Source organism: Gasterosteus aculeatus, chromosome 18 (genome assembly GCF_964276395.1).
Source record: "Gasterosteus aculeatus chromosome 18, fGasAcu3.hap1.1, whole genome shotgun sequence".
In the NCBI taxonomy this organism is placed as follows: domain Eukaryota; kingdom Metazoa; phylum Chordata; class Actinopteri; order Perciformes; family Gasterosteidae; genus Gasterosteus; species Gasterosteus aculeatus.
In genome coordinates, this window is record NC_135706.1 from 1146152 (window position 1) to 1171061 (window position 24910).

The 24910-nt window shown below is 46.6% G+C and overlaps 1 protein-coding gene across 2 annotated transcripts; it reads left to right on the top strand.

The window, feature by feature from the left end:
* The first annotated feature begins 288 nt into the window (after positions 1-288).
* On the top strand, positions 289-24866 carry snap25a (synaptosome associated protein 25a). 2 transcript variants are annotated; one of them, XM_040160443.2, is made up of 8 exons: positions 289-551; positions 10802-10945; positions 11283-11324; positions 14630-14678; positions 17692-17809; positions 21346-21465; positions 22313-22457; positions 23373-24866. In XM_040160443.2, exons 2-8 carry the CDS (start codon positions 10874-10876, stop codon positions 23439-23441), a joined length of 615 nt encoding a protein of 204 aa, XP_040016377.1. In that variant the 5' UTR covers positions 289-551; positions 10802-10873; the 3' UTR covers positions 23442-24866. The 2 variants fall into 2 exon arrangements, with proteins under 2 accessions (XP_040016377.1, XP_040016378.1); XM_040160444.2 differs by lacking the exon at positions 17692-17809 and adding an exon at positions 17361-17478 and having other exon boundaries at positions 381-551.
* The last annotated feature ends 44 nt before the right edge of the window (positions 24867-24910 follow it).

A 24910-nucleotide genomic window follows, 5' to 3' on the forward strand; every position in this document is an offset into this window, starting at 1 on the left:
TGATTAGCAAACACGATTCACAGGGGTTCGATTTAATATGCTTCATAAAGAAGGAGTCCAGCTTCGAGAAGAACAGTGACAATGCAAAACTAGTTTATTTGTCTGGCCACATTTTTAAATGATGTATATATGTATGTATTACATATGTATGATTATGTTAAAAGCAACGCTTAAGCTGAAACATTTCAAACAGTTGGAGGGCCGACCGGGACACCGGCTCTGCGCTGAGGAATAAAATAACTAATAATGGTGAATCCCCAGTGGAGGTGAATAGATACCTGCGTATGTACACAACGGACACGTGCACAACAAAACAGTGGTGGGAAGCCTCTCTCCTCCTGACAGACATAAAAAGCTGCTGACGTCAAAAGTGTCCGCCATCTTTGACGAAATGTTGCACTGCCCCCCCCCCCCCCATTGAAGAAGAAGTGAGGAGGCATCTAGCGACGCGCAGTCCTCTGCAGCATCTCAGTCCTGTGCAGAGGGAGAGAGAGGCGGGTGTTCAGACATTTCCTCCCTTACTGTCTGCGGGACACCGACATCAGGCGCAGGTAAGACCGGAACCGGCTTCTCCTCCTCTTCACCGGGCCGAGGACCGGGCTGCGGGTTCGGGATCGGATGCGGGCTTTGATGTGAGGCGTTCGGGGTACACGTAACCGGTCATCTGCGGCATTGTTCAGGGGGGAGAAGCACCGAGGTGAGGGGGGGAGGAAGAGGAAGAGGAAGAGGCAGTGAGCGGATTCGATGCGCTATAATGCGGATATTTCCACTGTGGGCGTTTTCAAGTTTTCAGCACCTAGGACAGCGCGGGAAAAGCCCACGAGGAGGCTGGCGGGAAAGAACGGCTGCTCTTCCTTCAGGCAGCGGCACGTTGGTTCTTGTGGAGGTCCGTGTGGCTGAATGAGAGCCTCGCCGGGGGGACCGGGGGGACGGGGGGGGGGGAACACGCTCCCCGATGGGCGAACGTCACGATACGGAAACTTGCGCCATGGTGGACGTCGGGAGTTGGAGCAGGGCGGCGGGGGGGGGGGGGGGCATGATGCGTCGCCTCCATCTGTTTTCACTCATGTAGCGGGGAATACGCGTGGCGGGGGGGACTGCGGTGAACCCCCCCCCCCCCCTCCGGCCCGTCATCCAGCCGATCCCCGCACGTCTGGATCCGGCAGCGCTCAGGTGTGTGTTGCAGTTTTGCAGTGCGGCAGAACTATACACACGTGTACATGTTATGTGTCTCTATACAGATGACATGAACACCCCCCCCCCCACTAGTTCTGGCCATTTTAGTGAGAAAAAGTGCCTGTGACTGGTTTTCAGTGGGCCAGATTAACGCCCCTGTGCACCAGAGGCCACCCGGGCCCCGATGCAGAGATGAAGGAGCTCCACGGTGCGGCGGACTCGGCTATTGAAGCCCCGTTGATCCCTGTCGCACCTGAAATCCATGTCGCCCGCGTGCGGCGGGTCACTGACGTAAGCTCCTGTCACCTGAGGGGCGACAGCTAATCATCTGGACAATGACAGGTGTTAGCCTACAGTAGATAGAGAGAGCACAGTGAAGCCCCCCAAGGACGCTCCAGTTGCCATGACTGTGTCACGTACTGTGTGATCTACAGAGGGGGGGGGGGGGGGGGGGGGGTGTCAGGCCTCTACTGCACTACACTGTGAAGGGGCGCTCTCTGGGAAAATGGTGACTCACGACACCAACACCGTGCGCTGAACCCACAGCCCGGTGAGATGGAGCCAACGCTTCCATGATGGATGCCGGCCCAGTGATAAGCACGTGTGCCGAAAGGACAGCCCCAAGGTTCTTAAAGCTTTTGTAGTTGGAAAGGCCTTTAACGGGCACGGCCACTCGCAGACACACACACTGTCCTCTCAGGCCGACGCAGTTAAACCTTCCCCAAACTGTCCAAAGGAATCTAAACCACAGCTGGACCTGCTAGTAGAGGAGCATCCAGGATTCTTTGCTCGAGGGCATTTTTAAAGTACCTTTGAGCAAAGAACTAGAACCCCCCCCCCCTCTCGCGGAGTCCTCGACATTTCAAGGCTTTCATTACGAAGAAGAAATACATTCTTTAGCTACGTGATATGATTGACTGTATATCTTAACAAAGGATGACGCAACTCTACATTTCTAAAAGGACATTTCAGTAAAAAGTTTTATTCACTTTATGGAAATCAAATTTACACGGATCTGTTAAATATGAAGCTACAAGTAGCAGCCGGATGGTTTAGTTTAGCATGAAGACAGTGGGAGTAGCTTGCTGTGCTCCGTCCAAAGGTCCAACAACAGCAGATTAAACAACCGAGTTTAGCTAAAGAGCTACTGATGTTTAGCATCCACACGAGATAATCTTCTCATCTCCTGACATTTAGTGAGTTAAAGTAGATCAGACTCAACTATCAGTTGCAGGTACTGAGACAAAGGGAAACAGCTCTGCAGGGAATGGAGCGTTGACTTGGACACGGCGTCCAGTCCGAGGTCATTTCCATTAAAAGGGAAAGAGCGGTGATTTTCTTCTTAGTGAGTGTGAGAAAAGGTGAGAACAGCTGAGCGCACACCGAATGAGGCCGGTCCATGTGATCGCAGGCCCGAGCTGTTTTTAAGCGACCCGTCGGCGCTCGTGGGACGGCCCCTCGCTCAGAGACGCGCTGCCCTACATGCGAACAAAAACACAGAAACAAAATGGCTGCCTGGGGCCTTCAAGCTACGGCGGAGACATAAAGAGATTGGAACTTTTCTTTGCTCAACAGTCTTTTAATTGTTAGATCGTCTTTTATTTTAGCGAACGCAATAGTTTGTGGTCTTTTTCACTGTGAGTTGAAGGCAGGATTATTCATCGTACCAGTGTCCTCTGAGAGAGAAGTGATTGGACAGCTACAAGAAGTTGATATTATCTCCCAAGCTTGTGAAGTGTTTGCGGTCCTGATAATTGAAAACACTCTTTCTACCTGTCGAAGGGACATTTATTGGAGAGCAATCGGAGCGGCCGATCCACCGTCACCACTCCACCATCTGTCCCACCCGCTCTCATGGGTGTAGATTGTTACTCCTTTGATTAATGAAAGGAAGGTGGGGCGATGGAAGTGACTATAAAGAGAGGGAATGAGACTGAGATGGAGGGACAGGACATGGAGACATAGAGAACGAGGTAAATGCCAGAAATCTCAAACATCTTTGCTAATGTATGCGCTATAAAAAGAAACGTGGGTCCCTGGTTTATATTTTAGGATTCAGTCGCTTGTGTTATGACGCGGCCTGCTCCAGTCTAGTATTGATCTATATGGACATATCACCGTCACCACAGCTTTAGCCACACTCTATTGTTAAACCACTGCTGCACAACCCAAGCTCCCGTTTCCCCCCAGAAAGCAAGCATGGTCATCTTATCCGCGCACCAGCGACGCGTAAAGTCACACATCAATCTGCTCGGGTCAACACGAATGTGCCCTCTTCGTTGCACAGCGCTGTGTGCTCAGGTGCAGGAACAATACAGCGGTATCAGTTCTCTGCACACGCGGCGCGGCGTGGAGGGCGGGGGCGGCTTGCGTTCAGGGATCGGGGGAGCGTTGCGCGTGCTCTCGTTGGGCCGCTGTTGGCCCGGTAATTTATGGTGCTGCAGTGCAGCCGGGCGAGGCTGTTGGTGCAGGTTAGCCCGTAGAACGGCACAGAGGGGGTTTCTTCCCCCCGTTTGTCACACTTGAGCTTCATTATGCAGCCCATAAAACTGCACTACACCGCGTGGAGACGGCGTGTAGCGGCGCCGCGTGTTGCATTATGCATCTGGTTTGACGCTGTAATGAGTTTGGTTTTATCTTCACAGTCGCTACGCAGATATCAAACCTGTCACTTTAAAAAAAAACATGTTATCATTTTCATGAATTCATAGAACACATCCTTAATGTGCACATACAATGCATGTAATGTCTTACAAAGCTCCATCAGCAGAAGAGTGTTGATTGTTGTCCACAGACCTTTTGGAGGTCAACAATGCCGCCTGCAGCATTTGACGTAGACACGTAAACACATCAGTACACTCTTGAGTTTCTCTTTTCATTCCCTGAACAACAATGTGTGTTTTCTGATGATTCACATCTGTGACAGACAACTAAAGGTTTGTTTTTCAGACTAAATTAAAGTAGACGACACTTCTTTATTACACATCAGCACTGTTACAGTTTACTGTATATATATGTATATTTTTATATTTAGTTGTCTTGAATTTTATATAATTAATTTTTGGACATTATATAACATAATACATAACATTGTTATATAACGTATTTTCTTATTTTAAAGTTATTTAGCAGCTTGGATTGATAAAGAACAGTGATGAAATCAGATATTTTCTATGATGAACGTGTCAGAAGGTGCTTCTTAATGTCTTTGCTTCACGGCGGCTGAGATGTGGCTCGGCGCCGTGGAAGACGTCAAACGGGTTCTGAATTAAACCTCTGAGAGTCACTCAGTGGAATCACCTCGGTGCACCAATATTCTCCGTGCATGTGACCAAACGACTAATGAAAGACATCAGTACTGATGAGACACGTTTCTGTGGCATCGGCAGAGTCCTGCCTGTGCGTCTGGCTGCGGCGTTTCCTGCCTGGAATCGGACATGCAGATATGAGAAGGACACCAGCTGCGTTTATTGCGTCGTAGAACACAAGAGATTGTGTTTCTAATGCAAAACAGGCCGCATGAGAGGGGCTTTTTGGATTGCTGGTCACGTGTTCATCTGCGCCCATGCAGCCCCTCCTCGTCCTCCTCACCCCACCCGGACCCTCCCTCTTCTTCTAGCTAAGGAACAGCCCCTCATGTTTTCGTTGTCAATGGGCTAAAATCCACTGCAATCTTTCCAACAAATCTTCTATCTGAAATGGCCAAATGGTAATAAATGAGTGCCCCCCCCATGGAGACCACAGGGGTGACTTTGAGCGCGGGGCAGCAGCCGGTAACTGTCCTACATAGTTTTATTCTCACCTGATCCTCCTGTGTGTCTCTCCAGTAAATAGAGTCGGAGAGAACAGACATTCCCATTGGGACCGCGGTGGTCGGATAGTCGGAGCGGCGGCCATCTTGAAGGCCGGATTCAAATTGATCTACAGATGACTGAAAACTTTGTTCAGCCAGAGAACGTACGAAGCGGACGTAGTTGTGCTGACATCACACATCGGTTTGTGGCCTGGCGTTGTGACGGCACGAGTTGTTGCTCTACATTGGACAAACTCTCCAGAGATTGTTTGGGAGCAGTTGGTCTTCCCTGTAAAACATAACGACGGGGAGAAGAGTGGAAGACAAAACCATTACGATACGGTTACCATGTGTCGCATGCCGCATGCCGCTCATCTGGAGCCCCTCCGTCCCCCCGTCCTGGTCTACTAGCGACGGGGTGAGCAACAAGACGTCCTCGCAGCATTTAGGAAACGGTCCCGACCGGGCAAAAGCTGTTACATCATCAGCTGATTCATCTCGCTGTATTCACCTTCTGTCTGAAACTCTTTAAGCCGCTCCAAACCACACCGATCTTTGAGCCAGCGTTATATTGGCTCAGGTTGAGAAAACAGTCCCTTTTTAAAGGATTTGCCCAAACTCACAGCTTGTCCCCAATTCTGCGTATATGACATGAATCCATCTGGTTCTTGTGCTTTCGAAAGCAAATGTTCTCGCCCTCATTACCAGCTGTCCCAACAGCGTGACGTAATCATGCCGCAGACGGGCCGTCTGCATGAGCATCAGTGAAATACTGTGCGTGGTTTGTCTGACCACACGGCCGTTTGCTACACCTTAAAGTGCTGACGGATTTTAGCCCTGAATGCAGATTTGTTTCTGAGAGTCGTTTCATGTGGCTGCTGGTCTTTGTACGGTGATGGGCTGCTTTTCTGACCGCGGGATGAGGGCGACCGATTGATACTTAACTCAGCTCTAGTTTCATTTTCCTCTTCCAATCTGGAACGGATTGTCCGGTTCTCTTCTGGAGACATCACAGCAGGGAGATGATTGTCTTTGGTCATCTCAGGAGCTTTGGAGGTGTCTGGAGTAGGTAGTCGGCACTGTCTACGGCGCTTCATGCTCGCTCCTCTGCGGAGAGAGCTCCAGCTGAGGTGACACACTGGCATGCTGGGTAATGTTACATCACGGTTGTTGTCAGTCAGCCCCGCCGTGGTTCCTTGGAGGGTAGCGTCACCTCGACGTCGCGCTCTCAACGTGATAAAAGCATTTAAAAAGCATCGGATATCATTTCACACGCTTTCATCTCGAGCCAAAAGACAATTCGAAAAGGTTGCAAAAAAGAGCCGCCTACTTGATCGGCGTCACTTCAGTGCTTTTGTTGCTGCAGTCGTCTGTGTGGAGGGATGGTTTGTACAGCCAGCCGGAGTAACCCCGACAACCTAATCGCTTTATGTAACAGTTTGTTACGTTAAATGATTTAATGGGCGATTCACATCAACCCTGTGTGACTGAAACGGAACCTCGTGACCTTTAAATCCACTTGTTGTTGAATGAACGCCGTGTCAATCTCTTCTCAGAAAGCAAGACGCTGTTTCATCAAACCACTTTGTGGATATTTATGGATTCTCATCAGCGCACTACGGCGTCTTATATTACGTCATCCATCGTTCGCTCTCATGTATTGATCGATTTGTCCCACAGCCCTTTAAATACGTCCACAGTAAGTATTCAAAGGGATCACAGGCCATAAAAAGAACTATTTGGCAATCGTTAACATTATAATGAACATAATGAATTTAATTGGGTGTAAAGTGTAATAAATAATAAATATGTTACTGACAGAACATGACTTGTACCTGGATGGTGCAATGTAGTACAATATTCTATTGGGTAATCATAATGGATGGTTCAGGTTTTTTCATATTCGATGACGCAGTGTATTTAAACGTATTTGGCAGAGGTTTGATGCAGTACCTGCTCTGTTTTAAGTGAAGCGTATAAACGTGGAGCCATTTGTCAGTTCTCACGGTAGAAAGTGACATAAAGTGTCCTCATGGGACACGGTGTGGGGGAATGCAAATAAGAACACTTCTCACCTTGTGTCATCGTCCCGATGGTCTCCTGAGGTCATGAGCAGACGAGGTGGAGATGGAGAGCGAGAACCGCCGATGAGTTATTTTGTTAGTGTACAGGTGCAGACAGCAAGCTGTGCTGCTCATCCAGCTACAACAAACTCGTCCCCTGAGCCCTGCGAGGTTGCTCATATATCTCATTTACCTCTTTTCCATATATGGAAATGTAGCTGGATTTAATTCAGTGTATTCAGAGTCAGAAGGTGGGTGAGTCAGCGTCGTGTGGAGCACACAGGGATGGTGGGCGCCAACACACAGTGGAGATGAACACAGGAGACACAGGGTGGATGAGTACATGATAAAAGTTATATTTCATATACCATGAAATATAATGCAGCATCAATAATCATTTGGCACAATAATATATAATATATAACAAAAGGTATGATAGTATTAGATTGACAGGCAAGCAGTGGCGGCTGGCCAATGAAGGGCAATGGGGCGTCGCCCAAAGAGCTCAAAAAATAAAAGAATATGTATTTTTTCTTTTTTTTTTATCAATATACATAATATATACTTAGAAAATATGATCTCCGCGCAAAATATATACTTTTTGCTGCACGTCCTTAACTGTCGTTTACCTGACGGGCTCGTTTAGCTGCGCTGGGGGCGGGTCTAAGAAGCACCTCAGCCAATTCCTGATTAAATTTAAGCGTGACATACTATTTAGCCAATCAGCGTCCTTGAACACACTCGTCTTGGGGAAACGTTGTTTGTCTCCAAGCTCGTGCGATCTCGTCCAGGCTGGTAGCGACTGACGGGGGACAGTCCAGGGTGGACATCGTCTCTCGCGTGATGTTTGATGGGATTGAAGCCATTTTCACCGCTGAGTCATCAATTCAGAAGCTGATTGGTGGCGATTGAGCTCCGTAGCAGAAAACCTCCGTGAACAAAGGGCATTTGTGGTTCTATTGGCCACTACGTTGACACAATGTCCCGACCGGACGATGGACCTGAACCCAAATGCACAACACAACAATAAAAGTTTATTAACAAAAAGGCAGCAAATGAAAATCACTCTTCATGGGGGAAAAAAGCCCAATGCTTAATTAATAACATCTAAAGGATTTAAAACAGAAAGCGAGCGTGTTGGCTTGGCGGTGGACGGTGGACACATGGTTCTCTGTGACATGGGACAAGACAAACTGGCACAGGACAAAGGGAGACGCCAACGATATATACACACATACACACACACACAGGGCACAAACAGGGGCAGGACGGACATTTTCAAAATAAAAGAGGAAATCACGAGACAACCTGATTATCACCGCTTCCTGGACATGACACAAAAAAGAAAAAAGGGGGGGCATAAACTGGATCCCCCCCTCCTGGATCGAAATAAATCAAATAAAACCAAAACAAAATAAAGCCTCTGTTCGTCCAGCAAAGTTAAGACTAACTTTATTTATTAGGCTTTCCTGAGGTTACGAATACTAACAAGCCATTAATCATCAACGCTGTTCATTAATCGGACCAACTAACAGTTTGCAGTGGTGGATCTCATCATACATTCACTTTAATTATAAAATAATGCGACCCCAGAACAAGGATTAATGCCCTGATTGTAGAAGCATGCTATTGCATAACGGCTGCTCCACCAGTGTTCTTTATCTCCGCTTGAGAAGCCTCCATGACAAACTTGTTCTAGTGCGACAGCCGGCAGCGCCGCGGGCAGCTAAAAGGCTAAACGCCAGGCTTGTAATTGAGATGTAAAGCAAAAGCTCAGCATGGCCCGTTAAACATAATTGCCCAAATTTGGTTGCGTAACCGGACGGGCTGCGCCCCCCCTCTCCTCCCCCTCTCCTCCCCCAGCGCGGCGCTCTGCAGAAACATGCCACGCATCCGACCGGATTGAGACACGAGGCGATGCGCAGTCCGACTTTATGTAAGGAAACATGGCCGCCGCTGCGAGGGGAGGAGAAAGGAGAGAGGAAGAGAGAAGGATGTTACCGACCGGCCTCTGAGCCAATGCTGCGACAAGAATGAGCCTTTATACAACTCAGGGGTTAATCTCCATGCAGCTGGTCTGAGGACGAGTACCTGAGTCCTTCTCCTGAGGAGAATGCAGATGAATCTATGTGTGTGTGTGTGTGTGTGTGTGTGTGTGTGTGTGTGTGTGTGTGTGTGTGTGTCGCCAGATGCTGTTGTTGATCGTCTCTTAACACACGAGTGGGTGAGGCGAACACAGGGCGAGGCGCAGCAGGCACCTCGGGGGGCAGAATGTGGACCAGACGGCTCGCTCAGTCACCACGATGAGACACGTCCAGCTGGACCGATCCGTCTGTCCAGGCCGCGGGACAGAGCGCCGCTCAAGTTGCTCGACGAGTCCGCGTCTCACGTTTTGTTGGTCTGCAGGCAGCGCTCGCTGGCGATCATTCCATCGAGTGAGGGAGACGTTCTGTGTTTGTGTATTGACGTCTCACAAAGACTTGATCTAAAGACGTGATCCTGTGAAGGTAAACGGGGGATTGCTTCAGTAGTAGTTGTGCTTATAAAGGCATAAATATTGTGTCACTTCTTTCCCAGTGATGTCTGCGTTACCCCGTGAGTCTCGGACAGACAGCAGTAACACCTTTTATTGGGAAGCAATCTGTGGTCCAGCAGGTCAGAGCAGATCAGAGAAGAAAAGAAAGAACTGTGATGATTTCACAGCTTCTACAGATCGCTGTAAAATGGAGGAAGGCTGCAGCTACAGTTGATGTTAGGATGCGTAACGGGCCTTTAGAGCTGCAGCTTGCTGTGGATTTTTGTGGAACTACTAGTGATCCTGTCATATGTCTGTCTTCCCGTTTGTCTCTAACTGAGCAGACACATCTAATAATGTGACAAGTCGTTTCCTCGTCATCTCAAGAGTCCAAGATAAACCCTACGACCTCTGGAGAGGCCCAGCGGTTTGGTGTGTGGTGCTGTTTGAGACACCAGACCACTGATCCCTTAGTGCTGCTGCTTCTCCTCAAGCCTCCATCAAAAGGTTCATCAGAGACTCGGATTACTCCAATTCAGTCAGGAGAAACTTCTGCAACGGTCTATTCAAACAGGGATAAACATTTATAGTGCAGAGTAAGTTGTTGGGGCTGGGACCATCCTGCTGTAGGGTGAACCAGGGGCCCGGATGCCCAGATGAGGTGAGGCGTATCCCCCCTCGGGGAGTCCAGACGCTTGATGGCACTGCTGCGATTGGTTTACGGAGCTTAGCGGTGATTGGCTCTTACTAAACAAGCCCTTCCCGCCTGAATTCACCACTAATCTTGTTTCTCGCTCTTTCCTCTTCATGTTTTCCTTCTCACCCCTCTGGAATATGTTTATTTTTATTTTTCACCGTCGGCTCGTCAGCTGCTGCTGTTATCCAGGGCAGCTTGAAGTCGATGGGTAGGAGGAGTGTGTCACCTTGCCCAAGGGCTTCTTGGCAGTGATGTGTTTAAACGGTATAATTAGTCATGAGTCTAAACCATTGTTAGTATCTAGTGTTTTGGGGTAATTCTTTAGATGTTGGGTCAACATTGCCCCTGTTAAGCCTGATATCCCTTATCAAATATTGTCTGTCTTCTCACACTATTAATTCCATTCCATGTTTGAAGTATTCCTCTTGAGAATGGAGACCATGAACGTATGACGTCACGGATTTGATTCATTACCAATCCCTATTTTCTCAATAGTCAGCCGACTAAACCAAAGACCTGTTTGTGCGTCATCTTCCTTCTCTTGTGTTTGTCTCCAGCCCTCCCCTGACTCCCACTAGGACCTTCTCTTCCCCGTTGGAGACCTCCTCCACCCCCCTCATCCAGCAGCCATGGCAGAAGACGCAGACATGCGCAATGAGCTGTCAGACATGCAGCAACGCGCCGACCAGCTGGCCGACGAGGTGAGAGCAACGAGCATCAAGGTGGCACGTGTCTGCACACGTACCCACGGACGTTCCTACGCACGTACCTGTCTGTCAGCACATTGTCAGCCTCCAGTTGATTGACAGCATGCGAGTGAGCCTCTCAGAAGTCGATAACCGTCTGAGACCGATCCCCTCTGTGTCCCGCTAATTGCTCGAATTGACTCATTTGTTGGGATACGAGCTTGTTTATCAATCAACATGAACACAATCAACATGCTTTAGACAAGAGGGATCCGTCTCCCCCAGATTCTCCCTCCTGATGTCAAACAGCGAATCGCGTCCCGTCACTGAAGTGTCTTTCATTCCTTCACAGTCGCTGGAGAGCACTCGCCGTATGCTGCAGCTGGTGGAAGAGGTAAGACAATTAATACAACTTTAGCTGCACCGATCACATGTCCATCGCACGCTTTGAGCAAAGCATTATTTGGGTCCATGGTTTGAGGGACATTTTATTTGATCCGGTCTGTCTGTTACTGCCATTGAAATGCTGATTTTAGCAATTTGGAAACAAAGCAGAGACTCCAACCATCAGCGCAGGCACACGGTGTAAATGAACATGCCAAAAGTTTGGTTAGAAGACTACTGCTTGTATGCAAGTGAATTACATTGATACAACATTTGATCACATAGAACTTTTTATCTATTATCTATCGATTTGGCTCATATCCCCAAATGTAAACTCTTCCTAGAACCTCTTTGCTGCTACGTACCTGAATACATTTGAGCTTATCCAAGAACATTTAAGTATTCTTATCTGAACTATATGACGTGCATGAGGAATTCCACATGTTTGGGTAGAATCGGGTGTCTATGAGAAAAAGCACAATTAGCACCCTGGGTGTCATTGAAGGGACCAGGTGAGATAAAGGAACATCTGTACTTTTTAACCTGCTAAAGTCAACTAATTAGAGCTGTGCGGTGTGGCCAGAAATCCATATCAGGGTATTTACAAAGATTCTGACGGTATCCGGTATGTGTGAATACATTGATTCATTGACCCCGAAAAGGACCGCCGGCTCCCCGAACAGCTGTTCTCCCAAAAACTGTGATAAAGCAGACAAACTTGTAAGAGGGAAATTTCTACAGAATCATTTATACGGACAAACGACAGAAAGGAGGAAGACGCCGTGAGGCTGAATGAAGCAGATGTTACAGAGATGTCCGTGAATATATATATATATATATATATATAACGCTGTGATTGACTGAAATTGAAAGCCAAGGAGAAAGAGTGACACTCCGACCAGCAGACAGAGATGGAGGGAAGGAGGACGTACGAGGGGAGACAGAGTCGACAGCTGTGGCGTCTGACAAGCCCTCAAGGTCACATCGATCACCCTTCGACGCGTCTCCCCACCACGCAGCCACGCCCCCAACGCCGTGCTGCAGGCCGCCGTCGATCCCGCTCCTCGTCCCACAGTCAGAAGAGTGACTGAGGAGACGATGGATTGCAAAGATACATAGAAAAAAAGGAAAAGTAGTTTCTGAATACAAAATCCTCCCTGAGGTGGTTTTTGACTACAACTATAAATTGTTCATGTTGCCACACAGCAAAGCAAACGGGAATGTGTCCACTGGAGTGCAGAACCCTTTTGACCACTCTGGGACTGAATTACAGAACCCTTTATGCAGCAGTTTCCTCATTGCTCCCCCTCTCGCCGCTCAAACATCCATCCCAAACTGCTGAGGCGGCAGCTGGGGGAGGATACCTGCCGGTGTGTGTGCACACTGACTCACCATAATCCTATTTATGCCTATCGAGTCCTAGCAGGTGGCACATGTCAGCATTTATATGGAGCAGAGTGTGGATATCCTACACCTCATGCATGGAAACCTGCAGCCACCAGAGACCAACAGCCACAGTTTCTCTGCTCGGCCGAGGGATTCAGAGCAAGATGTGAACGCTGGACGGCGAATGACAGACGATTAAACATTTTAAAATGGGGACCGGGAGAGGAAATTAGATATAGATAGTGTCCCTCACACCAAACGCGACCCCACTAGACTATAGTGCACTTTATTCAGTGCAGTGATGCGATGTTGTAAAACTGCAGGACGCCAGTGACGACGGGCGCCGCATCTCAACGCTGACAAGCTGTCGCGCAGCAGCGTCGCGCCTTTTAGTCGCCAAAGTTGAAAATGTTCACCTTTCGCATTTGCTGCATTTGGCTATTTGACACTATTTAAATTTGCCACAAACTCGACGCGTGCCCGACTCCACCTGCAAGTGGATCACTGACTTCCTGTCTGACAGGAAGCAGCATGTGAAGCTGGGGAAACATGTCTCAGCCTCTCGGACCATCAGCACCGGTTCCCCCCAAGGCTGCGTTCTCTCCCCTCTGCTCTTCTCCCTGTACACCAACAGCTGCACCTCCAGCCACCAGTCCGTCAAGCTCCTGAAGTTTGCGGATGACACCACCCTCATTGGACTGATCTCTGGTGGGGACGAGTCCGCCTACAGGTGGAGTCTGACCATCTGGTGTCCTGGTGCAGCCAGAACAACCTGGAGCTCAACGCTCTAAAGACAGTGGAGATGGTTGTGGATTTCAGGAAGAACAGAGCCCCACCCTCCCCCATCACCCTGTGTGACTCCCCCGTCTCTATTGTGGATTCCTTCCGTTTCCTGGGCTCCATCATCACCCAGGACCTCAAGTGGGAGCTGAACATCAGCTCCATCACCAAGAAGGCTCAGCAGAGGTTGTTCTTCCTGAGGCAGCTAAAGAAATTCAACCTGCCAAAGACGATGATGGTCCACTTCTACACGGCCATCATGGAGTCCATCCTCTGCTCCTCCATCACCGTCTGGTATGCTGCAGCCACAGCCAAGGACAAGGGCAGGCTGCAGCGTGTCCTCCGCTCTGCAGAGAGGCTGATCGGCTGCAATCTGCCGTCCCTGCAGGACTTGTTCGCTTCCAGGTCTCTGAAGCAGCTAAAAAGATGGTAGCCGACCCCTCTCACCCCGGACAAAACCTGTTTGTGCCCCTTCCATCTGGCAGGAGGCTGAGGTCCATCAGGACTAAGACCTCCCGCCACACCAACAGCAGTTGGGCTCATCAACAGAGCCGGTCCCCCACTGACTATAACATTCCACCGGTCACTCCCCTTCACACTGCACACGTCACTTTAACTGTCATTTTTTACTTTGTCGTCACTCGTCACTTTGTCACTTATTCGCTAGTGCACTTTATGTTTAATATTTTTTTTACTTTTTTAATATTTTAAATGTTTAACTCTAACTTTATTCCCTTGTTTTATACTAACCCATAGCCTTATTCTACTAACCCTTTGCATTAGCATTTCATTTTACTTTATTTTATTACTTGTGCACTGCTGTCTTGTTGTCTATTGTCACACTGTCTACTGTCACGCACCAACCGCCAAGACAAATTCCTTGTATGTTTGACATATTTTGGCAATAAATGTTTCCTGATTCCTGACCGAAACTCGTCCCTACGTTTTACATCTAATAACACAGAATGTACAATGGTGACAAAGCACTGTGAGTTTTTTGGTGAAAAGTGAAAATGTGGGTAACGAGTCATTTGTGTGAGACTTGTGTCTGACTGTGTTTGTCCTCCCTTGGTCCCCGGCTGTGTTTGTCCTCCCTTGGTCCCCGGCTGTGTTTGTCCTCCCTTGGTCCCCGGCTGTCTGTGGGAGTAGAGCAAAGATGCCGGCATCAGGACTTTGGTCATGCTGGACGAGCAGGGAGGTAAGTGTGCACGAGAGGAGAGGCACACAGACACCACAGCTGAGCTCTCCACATTCAACTAATGACTCTTTATAGTCCTGGATTCTGGTTCCATGCACATATCAGCAGTTTCACACGGGACCTGCTTCAAAACACGTGTGAATTGATTGACTGTTTCATATGCACCGGCTTGCTTTCATTTAAACTCATTTCTAAACTAATTCATGTTTTCTGATTTGATTAAGTCTTCTGATATAATGCATGGTTTATTTGTTTAACTTTTGGAACGTTTCTTTCAGCTTCCTTTAACCTTTGTTTCCTTGGCTAACATTATTCTTTAGTTTTGGTACGCCTTCCTGCTCTTGATTTGTCAGCACCGTTCTATCATTTTCACCAGTGAACAAAAGCAGCTGAAGAAAATCTTATCTTAAAAGTGCACATTCAACCCTAATATGCACAACATTGACTGCTGGGCTGTTCATAGATCTGTTTGTGTTTAAATCCTCTCCTGAACCTCTGGGAAGAAAACGGTTTGGACCTTAAAATGATCAAATTACAGAAGTGATGGAGGCGTCTCACCTATTGAACTCAGTGCCAGCAGGGAATTGACATATTCTGTCTATTAGTGGGAATAAGTGGCAGCAGAAATGCCGCCTCTACAAAGACAAAGGAAGGATCTGCACACTGGATTAAAAACTCCCCTTTTGACCTGTTGTCCATCTCACCAGACGTACAATCCCAACGGGGCGTCGGCTGCATTCACTTGCTTCCTTCTCTCGCTATTAAGACAGAGATCTCGCCCATTAAAGCAACTAACATGTGGACACGAAGCCTTTTCTCACTCCGGTGAGGGGAATCTCCATGGAGGAGATTAAATGTACTCAAACAAATCAGAGCCGCTATGAAATACAACAAGTGTTTATTGTCTGTTGAAGTACACAGACTCTATGAGAAGGGAACCTTTACATCTATATGACTAAAACTACTATTTGAAAAAGGAAAAAATACGTAGTAAATGATAATAATCTACTGTTGTGCACAAATAAATATGTGTGACCTTTTTTTGTGAGTTGACAATGACCATCGAAGGGATGGTGAAATGTGGTTAAAAATGCAGAGTGTGCAGATCTTTGTTTCATCGAGCTCCTGCTGTTCAATAAATCACTTTTTGAATTTGTACATTTAACCCTTTTAAACTATTAACACTCCCAAAGGCCCAAACAGGTGTGAGAACAGCTCAACAGGCCCCGCCCCCTTTGTGACCGTCTAGAGGAGTAAAAGCAAACGATCGATTTAGCTGGTCGACAAAACATCCAATCGCTGCTCGATCAACACATTCGCTGCTTTGTACAATCCCTGGTTTCCTTCCGTTTGTTAATAAGCCCCTCAAGTCCACGACGACTCGGCTCTCTTCCCGTTCGGCTCAGAGAGAGCAGAACGAGCTTTGTGATGTTGGATGGTCAATGGCGTCAGACCACTTCACTGTGACCCCCCGGCTCAACATGGACCCTCACTGTTATTACATTTACGTAAATACACGGCAACCAGGGGTTTTACAAATCTAACAGTGAAAGTCGGTGAATCACTTTTTGAATCATATTTAAGTGTGCTTCACGCGTTTTCACTCTGCTTGCACCATATCCACTTTGATCACAAACAGGAGAGTGTCTCCTTGAGGAGAGTTTCCACTTTGGAAAAGTCACAATCCAGAACATCAGCCTGAAGAAAGGCCTCCAACACAAAAAGTTACACCTTCAACAAAAAGCAGGCAGATCAACGCAGCCACTGTGTGGCAGCAAAACGTAACTTTAGGTGAATAAAACGAGTTTTAGAAATGATAGTGGGCCCTCCATTAAAATCAGTTATGTTTGAATACCATTTGAATAATTGCAGTGTATACTATTAATATATAATAATAGATAGAACATTTACATATTAACATTTATATAAATAGATGTTGGATTACATTAGATGATGGATAACCCTTCATCTCACCGTCCTGATTGTAAAGTCTTCAGGATTGGGGAAAAAAGTCGCTCTTAGTGTCGCTCAATGCTCACATCCAGCCGTTCAGTGACATTTCTTTGCTTTGGTCTGATAAAAGTATTAGATATTGGCTCTGTACACACAGGTTTGAACTGAGCAATCTCTTACTCTTTCAACACGTAAAGTGTCTTGAGGAACAATTCCTGGATTAATTTGACATGTTTTAATTGGGGTGTATTTGCTCTTAGACCAGATGATTGATAGATGAATAGATCGGTGAGAATTCAATTAACACCTACTTATCTGCCTCAGCGTGCTTTCCCAAAATGTTGGACTATTCCTACCATCCATGTTAAACTATTTACTGACGTTACTTCATTTTTCTGACCAACAAGTTCCTGAAGTGCCCATAAACTTAATTCAATCCCCCCAAATAGGTGCACACTGCAAAAAAAGACTTAATCGCAGACCATAAATGGACTGTACTTTGTAGTCTATAGTGTCCAAGGACACATGGACATGCGGGTCAGCCGGGCCTGGGATCAAACCGCCAACCCTCTGATTGGAGAACGACCTGCTCCCCACTGACCCACAGTCGCCCAAACACATGCACACACACACATTAGGGTATGACAATTACTGCTCATCCTAACTCATATTTCTGTCAATCAGTCGGTGAAATTCATTCCACTACTGTCATCCCTTTGTCCTGACCAGAGCAACTCGATCGTGTTGAAGATGGCATGAACCATATCAATCAAGACATGAAGGAAGCCGAGAAAAATTTAAAAGATTTAGGGAAATGCTGTGGGCTTTTCATATGTCCGTGTAACAAGTAGGTACTGACAATGTGCCCCAAAGGTTCTTACATATGTGGTGGCGTCCAGTTTTTCCTTTTTTTAAACTTTTACTTTCATTCGTCACAGTGAGTGTCTGAAATGTTGTCTTCTCTCCTTTTGTCCTCTCTTCCTCACCTCTTCCTTCCTTCCTCCTTCCCTCTCTTCTCGTGCTTCGTTCTGTGGGGGATAAATGACTTGTGTTTAATCAGAGCAACTGGAGCGCATCGAGGAGGGAATGGACCAAATCAATAAGGACATGAAGGATGCAGAAAAGAATTTGAACGATCTAGGGAAATTCTGTGGCCTTTGCTCCTGTCCATGTAACAAGTAGGTGCTGCCTGCCTGCCTGCCTGTCATTCAGAAAGGAGAGTCAATATCAATAACAGTCTGAATGTGATCGGGGTAGAAGTGACATCACGACGGCCATCAGACAATAGTCCGCTCTGCTCCATCACCACACAAATCCAGATGCAGGCCAGGATACGCACACAGACAACACACCGCACACTTTAAGTCAAACTCAAATTGGAATTCTTCACTAAAAGTGAAAGGAAAATCTTTTCTTTCATTTCTTAACGGTGCTATTTTGGACATATTTTTGGACAATGGCTGTTGATACTAGATGATGAATAATGATTGTGGACGTCCGTCACTTTACACATTTCTACATCTGTCAGGACCCATTAAGCTGGCAAGTTTTTATCGTAAAACGAAAACTAGCAAGCAAGCTTGTTGGTAGTACAGATAGTTTCTAGTCTGGCCTCTGATACCCACCGGACGGTATTTTTGAGCTTGTACACACATTTAGCGGTGTGTCCCTGTCAAGGATCCCGATGTGTCAAATGACTAGTCTGCCACAACCAACGGGCAGTCAGAAGCTCTCCATACGTTACCCAGGTATTATGACTCAAAACACAGAGTAATGTGGGAACGCTCAAATCACAGCTGATTCTTCCAATTATGGCACCAATCAGATGCCGGCAGAGACATCGTCAGGCGGCACCCATTGCACACAAATGGGAAGGAATTTCAATTTCAGTTTAATGCTAATCCAAACAATCTGCGGACTCATACTGATAACCATGGGCACATGTCCTGTGTTCTTATGACATAGACACCCTAGACTGCCCTCCAGACATCCCAGAATTCATATCTCCACGATTGGCAAGCATCCCAAAGTCGATCAGTCGGAGGCATTTTCTACATTTTCTTGGCCTGTAATAAGAAGAACGTGTAGAACCTCCTTCCCCCCTTCTTTGCTGCCGGCTCACAGTTGAGCAGAATGAGACCCAAATCCCATAAAGCCAAACGTCCAGTCCTCCACAAGCTTCTCTCCACTCAATGCCTCTCTTCACACCCTTTGACCCTTCTCAGAGCGCCCTGTCCCCTGTGCTTCCACTTCTCCAAACACCTTCAGAATGGGAGTTATTTACATGCGGATGTAGCCACTGCTTCCTTCCTGAAGAGGAGTGGTTTGGTTTTAGTATAAATACAGACTTCTACAAGGGTCTCGCTGCGGCCGTCTCTAAGATCACGTGATGTGTCGACTCCAGCCGGAGCTCCGGTGACCTCCGCCCCAAAATGCCTTCGGTCAGCCTGGTCTGGGATTGTTTGACTCTTCTCCTCATCTGCATGACCACCACCCGGCCGCTCTAACATCCAGTATAGCCTCACCTCTTTGTGGCAACAAGACCTTTTAGTTTCCCTCTGAGCACGCCCCCCCCCCCCCCCCCCTCTCTGACAACCACTGGTTTGAAGTGCCAATGACATGGAATGAGTGGCGAGCATGACCCCTTTGAATGCCCATGCATGATGATGCAACTCCTGCCCGCAGCACCACACATGATGATGCTGATGACAACATTGAAGGGGGTGTTAGGGAACCCTAACCCTAACCCTGGGCCGCTTTCCTCAGCAGCAGAGAGACAAAATTGATGGGTCTGAATTCAAATCTCGGAAGAAAACATTTAAACACTTATTCAGATACGTTTCCTGAAGGTAATCTTGTATTTGTTCACGACCAAATTGTTTGTGTCAAGCCATACTCACATAATACATATGCCAATTTTCTGTACGATACTTTGTCTTCTTTCACTAGAAAAATAGAGATGGTTGGGAAAAAAAGCAAGAGACGAGAGTAATGCTACATAGAACCGTGTCAAATAATGGATGGAAAGCAGTGAACTAATCACCAGAAGAAGGAAAAGGACACATTACTGTGATTGGAGGAGAACCGGAACAGGATCTGTGAAGCTCCCTGGGAGCTGCAAACTGCGTTAGGACACAGTGGGAGTCATGTTCGCTGTGTAAATGGGCACATGCACTTTGTGGTGCTCACGCTGTACCTTCACTGCAGTGTCTCCTGCAGAGTGCACCGAGCCTTTAGGCAGTCTTTCTGTTTGCCGAGCTCACATGTGGGTCAGACATATCAGAATGTGGCCCGATACCTGCGGGGGGGTTGGGTCAAACTGAGCAAAGAAAGACAAAAATAGACATACTTTTGTTGGATTTCTTTCCCCACTAAGGAACGTAGTGTTTCTAATGCCTGATGGACAGCCATCAGGCACAAATCAGCTGACTCGTGGTTTTCTGGTCTTAATGCCTTTTGGATTCCGGGCTCTCCGCATGCCACTGTTGGTGGGTTTCAATTGGAGGAGAGGAGCTCGTGGAACGAATTACAGAGAATGAGCTCACGGGAGACCCGATGCCCATGTGGTCTAATCAGATTATTTCAGTTCAATCACAGCAAAGCAGATTAAAGAAGCGCATCACAGCCATTTTTTGACTGCAGGGAAGCAGACTGCGAAGCAGTCCGAACTAGATATCAAATGAAGGGAAAGTGATGCGAGAGGAAAGGAAAGGAGCTTCTCGTTCAAGTGAAAGAATTAGGGAAAATTGTTGACTGGATGGTAGAAAATATGTATTGATGGGGAGGGAATATTGCTGTGAGCGTTTACGCTGTCCAGTCATCCTTAACATTCTGGAAGTGCAAACAGCACAAAACCATAACTAGAATAAATGTAAGAAAAGAAACTTCGATCTGTTTCCTTCCCCTCTATCCTGACTCCTTTTGTGCCAAAATAAAGTAGCCAAGCTATAATTGCATAAGATGTTGTCTGGACAGCTGCGTCTAATTCGACCCGGAAGGGCAGCAGTGAGCTCTTAAGACTAAAAAGAAAACTAGGGCGAGGGTCGTGTGTGTTTAGGAATATTAATTATGTTAATCTGGTGTTAATCTCTGTTGACTCCCTCTAGTTTTTTTGATTTTTTTGATTTCCTCTCCACGTTTGGCAGTTTGTTCCCCACGATACTCGTCGTCCTTTCTATCTGTGTGACAGTCCTGTATACTCTTTGTTGTATGTCGCCAAAAGTTTGCCTCTTCTCTGTTTTCTGTCGTACTGGGACATTTAACTGTCGTTATCAGCACACAGAAAGAAATACCAGTAGGATGATTTAAAGAGAATGAAGGGAATACACTGTGTGACACTGTCAAAATGCATGCTCACATTATACGAAACAGACAGCTGTGACTTGTGCCTGATTGTGACCAGCATATCATATACGTACAAGATAACATTATTACTGTGTAACAGAATGATCCTACAAATTCCTACCAATCAGTCTGTGCCCGCTATGCTTTGCTTGACTTTAGTTTAGTCCCCACCATATATTCCTTGCCAGATGCATGAAGCCAGATGACCAGCCGATCACCCCCCACACATTTATATGCTATGTGCCAAATGCAAGGCTCTCTTTGTGGATGTGTCTAGCAGGGGCCTGGTTGAGCTAAATTCTGTGTCGCTCGCTCAAAACTGTTGAGTAACTGTCCCTCCTCGTGCTCCACATTCGCTGTCGGCGGCCAGGATGAAGAGCGGAGCCAGCAAGGCCTGGGGGAAAAACCAGGACGGGGTGGTGGCCAGCCAGCCAGCCCGCGTGGTAGACGAGCGCGAACAGATGGCCATCAGCGGAGGCTTCATCCGCAGGTAAGAGCTGCCCCATGTTTTCATTCTTGGAGATGGAGGGTTAGTAAGTAAGGGGACGCAGATGTGGACAGAAAGAATGCCAGCGTCCATGTGGCCGTGGGGCAGACGTTCTCTTAAGAGAACATGAAAAGGACCCACACGAAGAAAGACGGAAGCAAACAGACGGAAACCTTCTCAAATCTGCATTCTCCCCACTGACCACCAGGGGGCGACTCCTCTGTTTCCTATAGAAGTCTATGAGAAAAACGACTCTACTTTTCTCTTGATTCATTCCCTCAGTAAACTTTTTAAACATGAGTTTATGGTCTCAATTTCTAGTTTCAAGTCAACAAGATTTAGTCAATTATGGTCCTTGTCGAGTCACAGGTTTCTTCCCTTTTTTCCCCATTTTTTGGGGAGTTTTTTTTTTTGGTGAGTGTTTCGGGACAGAGGATATCGGATGTGTACAGACTGTAAAGCCCTCTGAGGCAAATTTGCGATTTTGGGCTATACAAAACAAAATTAACTGAATTGAGTCCAACAGACCATGAAGCAGGGGATGCTGCAGGGCGCAGCTACACACTGACCGGTTGCTGCGTCTATCACAGCCGTATCTGTCACTTCCGTTCACAAGTTGAAAATGGTCAAAATTGCAAAACGGCAGTCTAACGAATAATCAAGATGTTTTGTTTTTTGAAGTTTCAGGTCGCTTGACATAGTTCACAGGGCCAGGCCACCAATCATGCGTCAGCGTGTGACGGTTAAATGTTTTATTCAGCGCCTCACTGAACCCCGCCCACATGGCTGGGTGGCCAATGGGTGGTGTGTTTGACCTGGTCAACATCACTGTGTCCCTGCGTGTGTTTAGGGTAACAGAGGACGCCCGGGAAAATGAGATGGACGAGAACCTGGAGCAGGTGGGCGGCATCATCGGTAACCTGCGCCACATGGCCCTGGACATGGGCAACGAGATCGACACCCAGAACCGCCAGATCGACAGGATCATGGACAAGGTACCAATAAATGGATTTCACAGCATTTTATCATCTATTCATTATCAAGCTACATATATTTTTAGGAACATATGCATAGTATGCAGCTTTATTTAAGCCAGTTTTAAAGATGAAGGTAACTACATATCATAACATAACTAGGGCTGTCAATAGATTAATAAGAAATTAGATCATTTGTCTCACGTTTTGAAATTCATTAATGGCAATTAAAAAAGTTTTTCTTTCATCAATTTCATAAATTAACAAGTAATCAATTTAAAAAGCCTGTATTTGAGACACCGTTGTTTAATTGTTTAAACACAAAGTCCACACACGTGATCATCTTGGAGGTGGAACATGTTAGCGACCTGTCGTCCTCGTGCACTTAGCTTTGCTTTCAACTCTCCATCATTTGACCTCTTTGAAGTGCCAACAATGTCCCCACATTTAGCCAGTACGTTTTCTAAACCAGTGTCTTTTAGGGACACGGTGGTGGTCCTCTGCAGGGCAGATGTTGAGATGGAAGTAGCCTAGCAGCCAGCTTAGCCTAGCAGCAAGCAACATGTTGTTCTTGTCCTCCTTCTGTTTGACACGTGGAGGAATTCCTCTGCAGTTCTTCTGTTTGTTTCACTTCCAATGAAAAAGAGGAGAAGCACATTTTTACAAACCTAGAAGGTCAATACCGCCCGTCAGCGCCTGTAGATGTGCGACTTTTCTACCGCAACAACATTTGGAACCCAATAAGAAAAGAATAATTAGAATTAGATTTTGCAGACTTTATATCATCACCATGGCGACATGTTGTCACGGTTGACTTTATCGTGTTGTTCGATTTAACGTGAATGCTGCATACATGTTCCCGTCAACTTACAGTAACAAACCAATACATGCAGACTGATGGGTGTTCCCTTCCTTCCTTGTCCCCTCTTCCCTCAGGCTGATTCCAACAAGACCAGGATCGACGAGGCCAACCAGCGCGCCACAAAGATGCTGGGCAGTGGTTAGACGCCCCGCAGTGGACCGGAGCGTGCCGGCGTCCCACGCCGCACATCTACAGGCGCTGACATGCTTTCATCATGGTATTGACCTTCTAGGTTTGCACATGCACATATCGCCCCCCCCACCCACATTATAAATGTTGTTCTTTACGTCGTCCGTCAAGCTTTTTCAAGATGATTGTCCTCGCTAAAAGATGGTTTCTTATTCTCCATGTATCATTCTATCCAAAGGTTGTATATAGCGCTAACCTGATGGCTCTTTAGCTCACCTGTGAAATTTGTATTCTCTTTATATATCATATATATATACATATGTGATGTATACAGTACACTGCTCTGGATGATACGTATTTAATAGGAATGCTATACAGGCTGTTTGTTGTGATCCTTTCTTTCTTTCCAGTATCTCAGTATGGTCTTAGTTGAACTGTGTCATTCCATGTAGGCGACTGTCAGGGTTCTTATTTCGGTGTTGTGGCGACTAAAGGCAGGAGGCTGGGGACAAAGAGGCAAAGAGACGGTTTACTAGGGAACCAATGGGATCGCACAAAGCACTTACAGTCAAAAGGCAGACGTCGGTACATTCTCTTCCATCGCGATCAATCTGAGCTACCGTTTAGACTCTCTGTAGCTGTATTAGACATTGCATTCCAAGTGATGTGTATTGTGCGTTATCTGCATGACAAATGGTCGCTTTTAGTCTTATAAATAAAACCTGTCTGAAAAATATATATAAAAAAGGATAACGTGGCAGTAGCAAACACACAACGCATGCTCAGTATTAGGACAGTTGATGGTTCTTTACTCCTGCAAGTTTGCAATAGCGCCACTCTTTTTGTCGTGATATATTACCGACTGTGACCATCTCGTTGTAAAATAATGCAAAAAGGGATACAAAAACCCAGGAGGACCCGGGGTTGTATTGCAAAAACACCCAATGACCTGTTTTCTAAATGATTATGCAGCTCAATGATGAAGATGTTGATTGTGTGCTGAACGATGGGGACTGGTTGTTTACTGTAACATTTGAATGCTCTGAAAAAAACACAAAAGATCATTTGCAATGTAAGCAAAGACGCATATTTCTGAGAGACCTTACTTTTTTAAGAAGACTGTACCTGTATCTCCTTGTGTGGTTTGTTATTGGTAAGAAATGATACGATTGAATAACTAATACTATGAAACAAAAAAGTACATTTAAAAGGGTTTTTTTGTTGCTTCTGTACTTTAGAGCTATGCACAGCAAAACGCCAAACTATTGACTCGTTAGACTACGGTGATTACTACCTAAACCTGATGACACAATAGGTTCAACCGTGAGATTGGTGTCCTCAGCGCATGTAATATTAAGACTCCCTCTCTGTGTCCTGTCAGTCTGTGAAGTGGTGCATATTTTGTTGCTGGCTGAATTGATTAAAAGTAATAAACCCTGGTCGCCCCGCGTCTGTCTTTGTTGCTCTACTCTCTCTCTCTGAC

Excerpts from the sequence above, each read along its gene's own strand:
- snap25a (XM_040160443.2), top strand. The coding sequence starts at position 10,874 with ATGGCAGAAGACGCAGACATGCGCAATGAGCTGTCAGACATGCAGCAA. Across the intron at positions 17,810-21,345 it reads TGCTCCTGTCCATGTAACAA|GATGAAGAGCGGAGCCAGCA; the intron begins GTAGGTGCTGCC and ends GTCGGCGGCCAG. Across the intron at positions 22,458-23,372 it reads TCGACAGGATCATGGACAAG|GCTGATTCCAACAAGACCAG; the intron begins GTACCAATAAAT and ends CTCTTCCCTCAG.